Consider the following 15,896-nt stretch of genomic DNA (forward strand, 5'->3'; position numbering starts at 1 on the left):
CAATCTTAGACAGGTCAACATTTTGGCCTGTGCCAGACATTTTTAGAGAGAGTTAAAGTGATAGAAAAGAGAAAAAAGTTTTCAGAACTTTTTAGAAAGACAGAAAAAAACTTTTAAAACTTTTTAGAACTTTTTAGAAAGTTTAGATGTACTTTTCAGCACTTAGAAAAGAGTGAAAAGAGGAAATGCTAAACTTTTTAGCACTGTGTACACACACTGAACTTGTTTTGTATATTTTTCTCTTATGAAAAGTACAATGACAAGAGTGGTAAGTAGTCTCAAAGCACTTATCCCACCGCTGCACAACCAATGTAGGAGGCTGGACTGGCTTGTAGTGAGTACCAAGTGGTACTTGCACCTTGCACCAGGCCCAGTTATCCCTTATTAGTGTATAGGGTGTCTAGCAGCTTAGGCTGATAGATAATGGTAGCTTAGCAGAGCAGCTTAGGCTGAACTAGGAGACGTGTGAAGCTACTACAGTACCACAAGTGTCACTTGCACAATATCATAAGAAAACACAATACACAGTTATACGAAAAATAAAGGTACTTTATTTTTATGACAATATGCCAAAGTATCTTAGAGTGTACCCTCAGTAAGAGGATAGCAAATATACACAAGTTATATGTACACAATACCAAAAATATGCAGTATAGTCTTAGAAAACAGTGCAAACAATGTATAGTTACAATAGGATGCAATGGGGACACATAGGGATAGGGGCAACACAAACCATATACTCCAAAAGTGGAATGTGAACCACGAATGGACCCCAAACCTATGTGACCTTGTAGAGGGTCGCTGGGACTATTAGAAAATAGTGAGAGATAGAAAATTAGCCATCCCCAAGACCCTGAAAAGTGAGTGCAAAGTGCACTAAAGTTCCCCAAAAGACAAAGAAGTCGTGATAGAGGAATAATGCAGGAGAGACACAAACCAACAATGCAACAACTGTGGATTTCCAATCTAGGGTACCTGTGGAACAAGGGGACCAAGTCCAAAAGTCACAAGCAAGTCGGAGATGGGCAGATGCCCAGGAAATGCCAGCTACGGGTGCAAAGTAGCTTCTACTGGACAGAAGAAGCTGCGGTTTCTGCAGGAACAAAAAAAGCTAGAGACTTCCCATTTGGTGGACGGATCCCTCTTGCCGTTGAGAGTCGTGCAGAAGTATTTTCCCGCCGAAAGAACGCCAACAAGCCTTGCTAGCTGCAAATTGTGTGGTTAGCATTTTTGGAAGCTGCTGCGGCCCAGGAGGGACCAGGAGGTCGCAAATTGGACCAGGAGAGAGAGGGGACGTCGAGCAAGACAAGGAGCCCTCTCAGCAGCAGGTAGCACCCAAAGAAGTGCCAGAAACAGGCACTACAAGGATGCGTGAAACGGTGCTCGCCGAAGTTGCACAAAGGAGTCCCACGTCACCGGAGACCAACTTAGAAAGTCGTGCAATGCAGGTTAGAGTGCCGTGGACCCAGGCTTGGATGTGCACAAAGGATTTCCGCCGGAAGTGCACGGAAGCCGGAGTAGTTGCAAAAGTCGCGGTTTCAAACAATGCAGTCTGGCGTGGGGAGGCAAGGACTTACCTCCACCAAACTTGGACTGAAGAGTCACTGGACTGTGGGAGTCACTTGGACAGAGTTTCTGGATTCGAGGGACCTCGCTCGTCATGCTGAGAGGAGAACCAAGGGACCAGTAATGCAGCTTTTTGGTGCCTGCGGATGCAGGGGGAAGATTCCGTCGACCCACAGGAGATTTCTTCGGAGCTTCTGGTGCAGAGAGGAGGCAGACTACCCCCACAGCATGCACAAGCAGGAAAACAGTCGAGAAGGCGGCAGGATCAGCGTTACAGAGTTGCAGTAGTCGTCTTTGCTACTATGTTGCAGTTTTGCAGGCTTCCAGCGCGGTCAGCAGTCGATTCCTTGGCAGAAGGTGAAGAGAGAGATGCAGAGGAACTCTGATGAGCTCTTGCATTCGTTATCTAAAGTTTCCCCAGAGACAGAGACCCTAAATAGCCAGAAAAGAGGGTTTGGCTACCTAGGAGAGAGGATAGGCTAGCAACACCTGGAGGAGCCTATCAGAAGGAGTCTCTGACGTCACCTGGTGGCACTGGCCACTCAGAGCAGTCCAGTGTGCTGGCAGCACCTCTGTTTCCAAGATGGCAGAGGTCTGGAGCACACTGGAGGAGCTCTGGACACCTCCCAGGGGAGGTGCAGGTCAGGGGAGTGGTCACTCCCCTTTCCTTTGTCCAGTTTCGCGCCAGAGCAGGGCTAAGGGGTCCCTGAACCGGTGTAGACTGGCTTATGCAGAATTGGGCACATCTGTGCCCATGAAAGCATTTCCAGAGGCTGGGGGAGGCTACCCCTCCCCTGCCTTCACACCATTTTCCAAAGGGAGAGGGTGTAACACCCTCTCTCAGAGGAAGTCCTTTGTTCTGCCATCCTGGGACAAGCCTGGCTTGACCCCAGGGGGGCAGAAACCTGTCTGAGGGGTTGGCAGCAGCAGCAGCTGCAGTGAAACCCCAGGAAAGGCAGTTTGGCAGTACCAGGGTCTGTGCTACAGACCACTTGGATCATGGGATTGTGCCAACAATGCCAGGATGGCATAGAGGGGGCAATTCCATGATCTTAGACATGTTACATGGCCATATTCGGAGTTACCATTGTGAAGCTACACATAGGTATTGACCTATGTGTAGTGCACGCGTGTAATGGTGCCCCCGCACTCACAAAGTCTGGGGAATTTGCCCTGAACAATGTGGGGGCACCTTGGCTAGTGCCAGGGTGCCCTCACACTAAGTAACTTTGCACCTAACCTTTACCAGGTAAAGGTTAGACATATAGGTGACTTATAAGTTACTTAAGTGCAGTGTAAAATGGCTGTGAAATAATGTGTGCATTATTTCACTCAGGCTGCAGTGGCAGGCCTGTGTAAGAATTGTCAGAGCTCCCTATGGGTGGCAAAAGAAATGCTGCAGCCCATAGGGATCTCCTGGAACCCCAATACCCTGGGTACCTCAGTACCATATACTAGGGAATTATAAGGGTGTTCCAGTAAGCCAATGTAAATTGGTAAAATTGGTCACTAGCCTGTTAGTGACAATTTGAAAGAAATGAGAGAGCATAACCACTGAGGTTCTGGTTAGCAGAGCCTCAGTGAGACAGTTAGGCACCACACAGGGAACACATACATATAGGCCACAAACTTATGAGCACTGGGGTCCTGACTAGCAGGGTCCCAGTGACACATAACAAACATACTGAAAACATAGGGTTTTCACTATGAGCACTGGGCCCTGGCTAGCAGGATCCCAGTGAGACAGCGAAAACACCCTGACATACACTCACAAACAGGCCAAAAGTGGGGGCAACAAGGCTAGAAAGAGGCTACTTTCTCACAGCAGGCTCTGAAGTTTCTTTCCTGAATCTTTTCCTAGGGGTGTCCCTGGATCAGATTGGGAACCATTAGCTACTTTTTCAACAGATGGGGCCCTTTTGGCCTTATCTTGTTCTCTAAGCATGTTAAGCAATAATTCCAAGGAAGGATTCTTCCCTACACTCAAACCTCTTTCTATACAGAGACTCCTTGCTCCTTTCCAGCTAAGGTGGTCATATGCAAGTTTGGACAGACCAACATTTTGGCCTGTGCCAGACATTTTAGAAAGAGTTTAAGTGACAGAAAAAAAGTGAGAAAAAGTTTTTAGAACTTTTAGAAAGACAGAAAAAAAAAACTTTTTCAACTTTTTAGAACTTTTAGAAAGTTTAGAGGTACTTTTCAGCACTTAGCAAAGAGTGAAAAGAGGAAATGCTAAACTTTTTGGTTAGGTGTACATACACTGAACTTGTTTTGTATATTTTTCTCTTATGAAAAGTACAATGACAAAAGTGGTAAGTAGTCTCAAAGCACTTATCCCACCGCTGCACAACCGATGTAGGAGGCTGGACTGGCTTGTAGTGAGTACCAAGGGGTACTTGCACCTTGCACCAGGCCCAGTTGTCCCTTATTAGTGTATAGGGTGTCTAGCAGCATAGGCTGATAGATAATGGTAGCTTAGCAGAGCAGCTTAGGCTGAACTAGGAGACGAGTGAAGCTCCTACAGTACCACTAGTATCATTTGCACAAGATCATAAGAAAACACAATACACAGATATTCTAAAAATAAAGGTACTTTATTTTTATGACAATCTGCCAAAGTATCTCAGAGTGTACCCTCAGGAAGAGGATAGCAAATATACACAAGATATATGTACACAATACCAAAATATGCAGTAATAGTATTAGAAAACAGTGCAAACAATGTATAGTTACAATAGGATGCAATGGGGGCACATAGGGATAGGGGGCAACACAAACCATATACTCCAAAAGTGGAATGCGAACCACGAATGGACCCCAAACCTATGTGACCTTGTAGAGGGTCGCTGGGACTATTAGAAAATAGAAAGGGTTAGAAAAATAGCCCACCCCAAGACCCTGAAAAGTGAGTGCAAAAATGCACTAAAGTTCCCCAAAGGACAAAGAAGTCGTGATAGGGGAATTCTGCAGGAAAGACACAAACCAGCAATGCAACAACAATGGATTTCCAGTCGAGGGTACCTGTGGAACAAGGGGACCAAGTCCAAAAGTCACAAGCAAGTCGGAGATGGGCAGATGCCCAGGAAATGCCAGCTGTGGGTGCAAAGAAGCTGCTACTGGACAGGAGAAGCTGAAGGTTCTGCAGGAACGACAAGGGCTAGAGACTTCCCCTTTGGAGGATGGATTTCCCACGCCGTGGAGAGTTGTGCAGAAGTGTTTTCCTGCTGAAAGACCGCCAACAAGCCTTGCTAGCTGCAAATCGTGCTGTAAAGGTTTTTGAATGCTGCTGTGGCCCAGGAGGGTCCAGGATGTCGCCAATTGCGTCTGGGGACAGAGGGGGCGTCAAGCAAGACAAAGCGCCCTCTCAGCAGCAGGCAGCACCCTCAGAAGTGCCAGAAACAGGCACTACGATGATGCGTGAAACGGTGCTCACCCGATGTCGCACAAAGGAGTCCCACGTCGCCGGAGGACAACTTAGGAAGTCGTGCAATGCAGGTTAGAGTGTCGTGGACCCAGGCTGGACTGTGCACAAAGGATTTCCGCTGGAAGTGCACGGAGGCAGGAGTAGCTGCAAAAGTCGCGGTTCCCAGCAATGCAGTCTGGCGTGGGGAGGCAAGGACTTACCTCCACCAAACTTTGACTGAAGAGTCACTGGACTGTGGGAGTCACTTGGACAGAGTTGCTGGATTCCAGCTACCTCGCTCATCGTGCTGAGAGGAGACCCAGGGGACCGGTGATGCAGTTCGTTGGTGCCTGCGGTTGCAGGGGGACGATTCCGTCGACCCACGGGAGATTTCTTCAGAGCTTCTAGTGCAGAGAGGAGGCAGACTACCTCAACAGCATGCACCACCAGGAAAACAGTCGAGAAGGCAGCAGGATCAGCGTTACAGAGTTGCAGTAGTCGTCTTTGCTACTTTGTTGCAGTTTTGCAGGCTTCCAGCGCGGTCAGCAGTCGATTCCTTGGCAGAAGGTGAAGAGAGAGATGCAGAGGAAATCTGATGAGCTCTTGCATTCGTTATCTGACGAATCCCCAAAGACAGAGACCCTAAATAGCCAGAAAAGAGGGTTTGGCTACCTAGGAGAGAGGATAGGCTAGCAACACCTGAAGGAGCCTATCAGAAGGAGTCTCTGACGTCACCTGCTGGCACTGGCCACTCAGAGCAGTCCAGTGTGCCAGCAGCACCTCTGTTTCCAAGATGGCAGAGGTCTGGAGCACACTGGAGGAGCTCTGGGCACCTCCCAGGGGAGGTGCAGGTCAGGGGAGTGGTCACTCCCCTTTCCTTTGTCCAGTTTCGCGCCAGAGCAGGGCTGAGGGGTCCCTGAACCGGTGTAGACTGGCTTATGCAGAAATGGGCACCATCTGTGCCCATGAAAGCATTTCCAGAGGCTGGGGGAGGCTACTCCTCCCCTGCCTTCACACCATTTTCCAAAGGGAGAGGGTGTAACACCCTCTCTCAGAGGAAGTCCTTTGTTCTGCCATCCTGGGACAAGCCTGGCTGGACCCCAGGAGGGCAGAAACCTGCCTGAGGTGTTGGCAGCAGCAGCAGCTGCAGTGAAACCCCAGGAAAGGCAGTTTGGCAGTACCAGGGTCTGTGCTACAGACCACTGGGATCATGGGATTGTGCCAACTATGTTACATGGCCATATTCGGAGTTTCCATTGTGAAGCTACACATAGGTAGTGACCTATGTGTAGTGCACATGTGTAATGGTGACCCCGCACTCACAAAGTCCGGGGAATTTGCCCTGAACAATGTGGGGGCACCTTGGCTAGTGCCAGGGTGCCCTCACACTAAGTAACTTTGCACCTAACCTTTACCAGGTAAAGGTTAGACATATAGGTGACTTATAAGTTACTTAAGTGCAGTGGTAAATGGCTGTGAAATAACATGGACGGTATTTCACTCAGGCTGCAGTGGCAGGCCTGTGTAAGAATTGTCAGAGCTCTCTATGGGTGGCAAAAGAAATGCTGCAGCCCATAGGGATCTCCTGGAACCCCAATACCCTGGTTACCTCAGTACCATATACTAGGGAATTATAAGGGTGTTCCACTAAGCCAATGTGAATTGGTAAAATTGGTCACTAGCCTGTTAGTGACAATTTGAAAGAAATGAGATAGCAGAGCCTCAGTGAGACAGTTAGGCACTACACAGGTAACACATTCAGGCACAATTATGAGCACTGGGGCCCTGGCTGGCAGGGTCCCAGTGACACATACAACTAAAACAACATATATACAGTGAAAAATGGGGGTAACATGTCAGGCAAGATGGTACTTTCCTACAGTCACACACAGTACTTACACACATAAAAGAAAATACTCAGTGTTACAAAAATAAAGGTACTTTATTTTGGTGACACAATACCAAAAATACAATAGAGACTGTACATGCGTATGAGGTAAGTGATACTCAAATTATGTACACTAGTATGCAGAAATAGGCATAAACATATTTAGAAAACAGTGCAATATAGTGAAAATCACATAGAGAATAATGGGCCTGAGGGAGCACAAACCACATAGTAAAAAAATGGAATGCGACAGTCATACCCCCACATAGGTAAGTTGAGTGTGTAGGGGGGAGCTGGGAGTACTAGGAAAGCTGAAGGTAAGTACCACAACAACCCCCAGCGACCAGGAAAGCAGGAGTAAATTACTGAAACACCCACTTGGAAGAAAATAAGAAGAATGCAAAACCCAGAAGAGACGGCAAAACACCAACAGTGGATTCCTGGACAAGAAGTCCTGTGGAAGCAGGAGACCAAGTCTAACACGCACAGCAGAGTCCAGGAAGGGCAGGAGCCCCTTCCCACCAGAAGAAAGGTGCAAGGAGTGAGTCAACGGTGGAGAAGAAGAGTCAGTGCTGCACCCCAGAAGATGGAGTCGAGTTCCTGGAGGATGCAGGGGACCAGGAAGGATCAGGAGGACTCTACACAGGAGGGGGAGTCAGAGGGGACTCTCAGCAACACAGATAGCCCACAGAAGCAGAGGAAGCACCCACAGGAGTCCCACAAGACAGGGACACAAAAGTCAAAGAACAAGCTATGCAGCACTATGAAAAGGGATACCACGCCGCAGGAGAACCACTCAGGAAGCTGTGCATCACAGGGAGGAGTACTGGGGGCTGGAGCTTCAAAATGCCTGAAGATCCCATGGAAAGGATGCCAACAAGCCTTGGCAGCTGCAAATGGCGATGGACACGGGCGTACTGTCCTGCGTGGGAAGGCAAGGACTCACCTTCACCAAAGTTGGACAGTTGGAAGAGAGGACCGTCCCGACCACTTCAGTACACCACCCATGTTGCAGGATCCATGCAGCTCAGCAGAAGACGGGATCCACACAGCCAGTTGTTGTTGCAGTTGGTGCCTGTTGATGCAGGGGAGTGACTCCTTCACCCCAAGGGAGATTCCTTCTTCTTTCTAGTGCAGACTGTTGATGGGCTGTCTTCAGGGGATGCAGGACCCGGAAATTGTTGCAGTCGCAGGCAGGAGCTGTTGTGACAATGTTGCAGGCAGAGTCTTGCTTCTTTGTTGCAGCTTGTAGGGTCCTGGAGGGTCTGGATACAGTTTCTTTGGTCAGAAGTCGAAGTGAAGGTTGCAGAGGAATCCTGCTGGAGTCTTCAAGCTGAATTTAATAAATCACCCAAGCAAGAGACCCTAAATAGCCCTGATAGGGGGCTCTGACGTCACCTGCTTGCACTGGCCACTCAGATGCTCCCAGAGTTCCCTGCCAACCTTGTTTCCAAGATGGCAAACCCAGGGACCCTCTGGATGAGCTCTGTGCACCACCCCTGGGGTGGTGATGGACAGGGGAGTCCCCGAACCAGTGTAGACTGGTTTATGCAAGGAGGGCACCAAGTGTCCAGGGCGGGAATCATGGAGTGCTCAAGACTGGAAGGTGCCAAAGGGAAGCATGACTTGAAGTACTCGGGCTGGGAACCCACCACAAGGGAACAGTGAAAGGAGCCTGGTGATTAAACCCCACCAAACATAGAGCACAAGATGGAGCCATGACAGAGGGTCAGTTACAACGAACAAATTACCCCCACACCATAGGACAATACTGCCATGGTGTTGGCGCTTTAGTTTTTACTTTTCCTTAAATAACTCCTGCTTTAAATGGCTTTGTATGAATGTGAGAAGCTGGCCTGGCTTGTAGTGGGTACCAGAGGTACTTACACCTTGCACCTTGCACCAGGTCCAGTTATCAGTGTATGTAGTAGTGTTCTAGCAGCTTAGGCCGATAGGGGTAGCTATAGCAGAGCAGCTTAGGCTGAACTAGGAGACATATAAAGCTCCTACTATATCACTTATCACTTGTACTATATCATAAGAAAAGACAATACTCTGTGTTACTAAAAATAAAGGTACTTTATTTTTATGACAATATGCCAAAAGTTATCTTAGAAGATATCATCCAACAGGAGGTAAGTAACAAGCATAAAATATACCCAGATACTGAAATCAGGTAAGTAAACAGTCAGGAAAACAGTGCAATTACCATAGAATGCAATAGACTGTAATGGTCCTGGGGCAACACAAACCATATACTTCAAAATGTGGAATGCGAAATGGAATGTCCCCTAGGTAGGACTAGTGTGTAGAGAATCGCTGGGAGTATGAGAAAACACCAAAGGAGTAAAGGATACCGCACCCCAGGACCCTGGAAAGTAGGAGTAAAGTGATACTACTTTCCATAGAAGACACACAGAAGTTGAAGTAAAGGATATTGCAAGAACTACACCACTGTGCCAGACACTGAAGACGGATTATGGAAGCTGAACACCTGCAAAGAAAGGGGACCAAGTCCAAAAGTCACTGGAGTATCCAGGGGGGGCAGGAGCCCACTAAACCCCGGATGAAGGTGCAAAATGGCTGCTCCGGTTGAAAACAGATGCTGGTTTTGCACAGACGAAATGACCTAGGAGGTCTAAATTCATGCAGGAGCTGTCCCACATCGTGCTGGAAAATGCAGTGAAGAAACTTTGCAAAAGCACCGCAAACAAGCCTTGCTACACGCAAGGGTCACGGTTCGGTGAAAAAGGTGCTGCCCGGGCCCAGGAAGGAACAGGATGTCAAAACTCAGACTGAGTGGACAGAGGGGGCCCTCAGCAAGGATGAAGGCCCACAACGAAAAAGGTAGCATCCACAAGAGCCTCTGAACACGGGTTGAAAGGAGCTAAACATGCCGGTCATCTCAAAACTGCTTTGAGGAGTCCCACGCCACTGGAGATCAACTCACAAAGCTGTGCGTCGCAGGACAGAGTGCTGGGAACCTTGGCTCGGCTGTGCACAAAGGGATTCTGGATTGGACTCACAGCTCTAGGAGCTGCTGGACACTGGACACATGGTGGCACTGACTGGTGAGGGGAGGCAAGGACTTACCTCCACCAATTTCGTGCAGTTGGACCTCTGGACAGTCGGGGTCACTTGGGTCCACCACTCGTGTTCCGGGGACAACGCTCTTTGAAGAGGCAGAAGCCCCAGAGGGTCAGTGTTGCTGCTTTTGGTTGCCTGATGGAGCAGGGGGAAGATTCCTTTGACCCACGGGAGATTTCTTCTGGACTTTGAGTGCAGACTGAAGGCAGACAACCCACAGAGGATGCACAATCAGGAAACAGTTGAGAAAGCCAACAGGATTAGGTGCTACAATGTCGCAGTAGCCGTCTGGATACTTTGTTGCAGTTTTGCAGGCGTCCTGGGTCAGTCAGCGGTCGATCCTTGATAAAAGTTGAAGAGAGAGATGCAGAGGAGTCCTGGTGGATTCTTGCAAGTCGTTATCTGAGGAAACCCCCACAGGAGAGCCCCTAAATAGCCCAAAGAAGAGGTATGGCTACCACCCAGGTCTGAGCCTATCAGGAGAGGTCTCTGACGTCACCTGCTGGCACTGGCCACTCAGAGGTGTCCAATGTGCCCCCACACCTCTGAAGTCAAGATGGCAGAGGTATGGGACACACTGGAGGAGCTCTGGGCACCTCCCCTAGGGAGGTGCAGGTCAGGGGAGTGGTCACTCCCCTTTCCTTTGTCCAGTTTCGTGCCAGAGCAGGGACAGGAGATTCCTAAACCGGTGAAGACTGGCTTATGCAAGGAGGGCACCATTTGTGCCCTTCAAAGCATTTCCAGAGGCTCTGGGACGCTACCCCTCCCAAGCCTGTGACACCTATTTCCAAAGGCAGAGGGTGTGACATCCCCCTGCCAAAGGAAAAACATTGTTCTGACTTCCTGGAACTGAGCTGCTCAGACCCCAGGAGGGCAGAAACTTGTCTGGAGGTTGGCAGCAACTGTAGCTGCAGAGAAACCCCCAGAGAAGTGGTTTGGCAGTACTGGTGGTCCATGGTGGAGCCCCCAGGGTACATGGAATTGCCCCCCCAGTACCAGATTCAGACTGGGGGTGAAATTCCACAATCCCAGACACCTCACATGGCCATATTCGGTTCAGCCATTGTGCAGCTACATATAGGTGGTGACCTATATGTCGTGCACGCGTGAAATGGCGTCCCCGCACTCACAATATCCGGGGAAAAGGCCCTGGACAATGTGGGAGCACCTTTGCTACTGCAAGGGTGCCCTCACACTTAATAACTTTGCACCTAGCCAGAGCTGGACATATAGGTGACTTATGGGTTACTTAAGTACAGTGAAAAATGGCTGTAAAATAGTGTTGTCACTATTTTACCCAGGCTGCTGTGGCAGTCCTGTGAAAGGTTTGTCTGAGCTCCTTATGGGTAGCAAAAGTAATGCAGCAGCCCATAAGGTGCTCTTGGAACTCCAATACCCTGGGTACCTAAGTACCATATACAAGGGAATTATAAGGGTGTTCCAAAGTGCCAATTGGAATTTGAAAAATAAGTCACTAGCCTGCAGTGAAAAATTTAAAGCAGAGAGAGCATAAGCACTGAGGTTCTGATTAGCAGAGCCTCAGTGACACAGTAAGCACTACAGACTGCACACACATAGGCCACAAACTATGAGCACTGGGTTCCTGGCTAGCAGGATCCCAGTGAGACAGTAAAACACACTGACACACACTCACAAACAGGCCAAAAGTGGGGGTAACAATGCTAGAAAGAGGCTACTTTCTCACAATGAAGCGCAGTGATAGTGGTTCATACAAACACATAGAGTTCCCACAGGGCTGGTGGTGAACTCTGAATCTGGCGGGTGGAGTAAAAGTAGTGTGGTGGACATAAAGTCCGCCACCACCTTGACTGCCTTTTCTCCCTCTGCCAAACTCTAAATTGGGCCCTAAGTGTGAAATTACTCAATGCTGAATTCTACAGTCTAATAATAAAACATTCTTCTGAGAGTGACTCTAATGTCGTTAAAGTTATCCAATCAAAAAGCTCCCAAGAAAATGATTTTATTTTGCAGATCCACATGATGGCTAAGGCTAGTAAATAATGTTGTACCAGGATTCAAAAACAGCTTATTTGAACACAATTAATTAACTTATGTATCTAACGGTGAGCTTGTGCTAATATTTCAGAATGTCTAAAGGTTGTATTAGCTTCATGGACTTCATGAGGTTTTAAGATGTGTCTCTGACCTTTTAGATCGTATCCAAATATATAAATTTGGGGTTTAGCGCTGGACAATGTGCAGCTTCTTAGATCTGTTTGCTGGTGTGTGAGCTCAAGGAGGAACCTGCTGGCTGGTGATATATCTCTTTATTCACCTTTGAATGTCTCCCTTCTGGAAGTGGTCAGTGTACTCAGTATCTGTTCCCTTCTCTCCCACTGGTCACAGGTGATGCTGATGAGATCCGCTTGGTCAATGCTGGTGACGAATGCAGTGGGAGGATAGAGGTCAGGCATGGAAAGCGATGGGGAACAGTCTGCGATACTGACTGGGATAAGAAGGATGCTGAGGTGGTCTGCAGACACCTTGGATGTGGATCTGCTTTAAGAGTGCCAATTGTCAATGGAGAGATTCGAAGAGGATGGCACCCAGTGTGGCTGAGTCAGGTTCAATGCACAGGAGCAGAGACATCTTTCTTCGATTGTGCTCATGGTGAATGGGGATATAATGACTGCTCGTTCAGAAAAGATGCTGGAGTGATATGTACAGGTAAGAGAAAGAAGCCTTAGAGGAACAATTCATTTATGAAAACTAATATCATGAAATATGAAAATGCAGTAATGTGATTGTTGAAGCAATGAGCAGTGCTTGGATGTGGTGGCTGTGTGGTGACGACTCATCTGCAAGTCTATCACTTGGTGATTCACAACAATACGGGTACCCCATAGAGTGATGCAGGATGACTAACTGATAGTAGCAGCCAATCATAGGGGGTTATTCTAACTGTGGAGGAGTGTTAATCCGTCCCAAAAGTGACGGTAAAGTGACGGATATACCACCAGCCGTATTACGAGTTCCATAGGATATAATGGACTCGTAATACGGCTGGTGGTAAATCCGTCACTTTTCCGTCACTTTTGGGACGGATTAACACCTCCTCCAAAGTTAGAATAACCCCCATAGTGTCTGTGTCTCTTTTGTGCACTGTAGCATCATGGGAAGTATTTACCCTATGATAGAAATGCCTCTGCTAGGTCATTTATGAGAGGAGGCAGCACAGCCTACACAGTCAATCAACAAGCAGGTATCTTCAGTAGGATTCAGTCGATTTCTGGAGAAATTCAATACCTAGGTCTTGCAAAGGAGATTGTGAGTTGGGCCGGTGATGGTTAGAGATGCATAGAAGGTGAACCGGAGGATAAAAGACAGAACAGATAGGCAGATAGCAGAAACCAGAGAGAGTTGTCAAGGTAATTTATCAAGCTGGGTTAAGAGATTGTATGTGCCTTTTCATTCCATTGTGTTGATTTATTTTATTTAAAATAAAGTTTATAATGGCTGAAATTGAGAGCCTTTACAAGCCACTGTTTGTTATTTGCTCAAATCCAGTACTAGGGTGTTTCTTCTGGAGTCTGTGGGCCTTATTTATGAATAGGTTGTGTCGCTTTTGCACCATGCAACAGGTTGCACTTGCGACGGAACCCTTAAGTGTGATTTATCAAGCCATGAAAGGCCACCTTGCAGGGTCCTGATGGGCTTGACAAATCCAGAGTAATGAAACGCAGTGCAAGTCGCTGTGATGTGCTACTCTGCCCCAGGGAGGCATTCCATGGATGGTGCTTGGGTGTTCCCATGCAAACCCCTGGATTTTGACGCATTTCCAGATTTCCCATATGTGTTAGACCTGGGAATGCACCAAAACTGCTACCACTCCCCAGGTGACGTGTAATGAGGAGAAATATGTTTATTTCTCTTTGTCTTTTCCTCCTTCTATGTGTGCTACATTTTGCAGCACACATAGAAAAAAGAAAATGCCTCAGGGGACTGTTTTTGTGCAGGAAGGTGCACTTTCCTGTTTACAATGCAGGTACCCTAGCACCATGGGGCAAGAGTGCCTGCGCTGGTGCCAGGGAGCACATTGTGCAGCAGCGCTGGGAAAAGGCAGGAATGCGGCATATTATTTTAAGTACAGCACATTCCTGCACTTTCCCTGTCACGCAGTGCAGCAAGGTGGCTTGCTACGCTGCATCACTTAATGATAAATCTGCCCTTGTCATTTCATGCAGCAGGCCAGATAAAAACATAACTAAACACAAAAACAACCAAAAAAAATAGCACAAGAGAACACACCTGCACAACAAATATGCCAACAGAATTCAACACTATATAGGTGAGGTAGCAAGAGACATAAGGTGAGCTAGGGATAAACGTTAGGTGAATATTGTAGGAAGCAGGCCTGGTGTGTGCGAGGCACCTATGGTACTTACACCTTATACCAGGTCCAGGTATCTCCTTAGTAGTGAAACGTAGTCAGTGTCTAGAAGCCAGGCTCTCTAGGGGTAGCTGTGGATGAGCAGCCAAGGCTTATCTAGGAGACATGCAAAGCTCATGCAATACCACTGTAGTCACACTTAGGGGCATATTTATACTCTGTTTGCCTCGAATTAGCGTCATTTTTTTTAACGATAATTTGACGCAAACTTAACTCCATATTTATACTTTGGTGCTAGGCCCGTCTACAGTTAATAAACAGTGTAATATAGTGGAAATCACTTAGAGAATAATGGGCCTAGAGAAGCATAAACCATATACTAAAGAAAATGGAATGCGAAAGTCTGTTCCCCACCTAGGTAACTGGAGTGTATAGAGGGGAGCTGGAAGTACTAGGGAAGTCCAAAGGTAAGTACCACAACACCCCCAGCGACCAGGAAAGCAGGAGTAAATCACTGAAGTTTCCCCAGAACACCCACTTCGAAGAAAAGAAGAAGAATGCAAAAACCAGAATAGATTGCAAGACACCAACTGTGGATTCCTGGACAAGAGGACCTGTGGAAGAAGGGGAGCAAGTGCAAGAAGCACAGCAGAGATCAGGAAGGGCAGGAGCCGCTACCCACCAGAAGGAAGGTACAAGAAGTAAGTCAACGGTGAGGAAGGAGAGTCACTGCTGCAGCCCAGAAGACGGAGTCTAGTTCCTGGGTGATGCAAATGATGTCTCACGCTGGAAGAAAGATTGCAGTCGGGTTTGCGTCTTCGGATTCCACCAACAAGCCTTGGCACACGCAAAACTCGTGGTTGGCGGAAAGTGGTGCTGTTGGGGACCAGGAAGGCCCAGGAGGACTCTACCCAGGAGGGGGAGGAAGAGGAGACTCTTAGCAACACAGAAAGCCCACTGAAGCAGAGGCAGCACCCACAGGAGTCCCACAGGACAGGGACACAGAAGTCCAAGAAGGAGCCTCATGTAGCACTACTAAAAGGGATCCCACGCCACAGGAGAACCTCTCAGGAAGCTGTGCATCACAGGAAGGAGTGCTGAGGGCTGGATTTTCAAGATGCCTGAAGATCCAGTGGAAAGGATGGCAACAAGCCTTGGCACCTGCAAATGACGATGTACACGGGGATACTGTCCTACGTGGGAAGGCAAGGGCTTACCTTCACCAAAGTTAGACAGTTGGAAGAGAGGACCATCCGGACAACTTCAGTCTATCACCCGTGTTGCAGGATCCACGTAGCTCGTCAGGAGAGGGCGTCTACGTAGCCAGTCATCATTGCAGTTGGTGCCTGCTGATGCAGGGGAGGTACTCCTTCACCCCCAGGTTTCTTGAGCAGACTGTCTATGGGCTGCCTTCAGAGGATGCACAACCGGGAAATTCTTGCAGTTGCAGTCAGGAGCTGGAGATACAATGTTGCAGGCAGAGTCTTGCTTCTTTGTTGCAGCTTGTAGAGTACTGGAGCGTCTTGATACAGTTTCTTCCGCTAGAAGTCAAAGTAAAGGTTGCAGAGGAGTCCTGCTGGAGTCTTGCAAGTCAACTTTGA

At 48.0% G+C, this 15,896-nt stretch overlaps 1 protein-coding gene across 2 annotated transcripts in view; it reads left to right on the forward strand.

Moving 5' to 3' along the window:
- The window catches only part of LOC138280278 (CD5 antigen-like), a 406,118-nt gene that overhangs the window by 164,695 nt on the left and 225,527 nt on the right, over window positions 1-15,896 (forward strand). For both annotated transcript variants that reach the window (XM_069219467.1, XM_069219468.1), the window contains one exon: window positions 12,312-12,632. In XM_069219467.1, coding sequence (XP_069075568.1) covers window positions 12,312-12,632 — 321 coding nt within the window. The remainder of the gene's footprint in view (window positions 1-12,311; window positions 12,633-15,896) is intronic.

Source organism: Pleurodeles waltl, unplaced genomic scaffold, assembly GCF_031143425.1.
Source record: "Pleurodeles waltl isolate 20211129_DDA unplaced genomic scaffold, aPleWal1.hap1.20221129 scaffold_71, whole genome shotgun sequence".
NCBI classification, from domain to species: Eukaryota; Metazoa; Chordata; class Amphibia; order Caudata; family Salamandridae; genus Pleurodeles; species Pleurodeles waltl.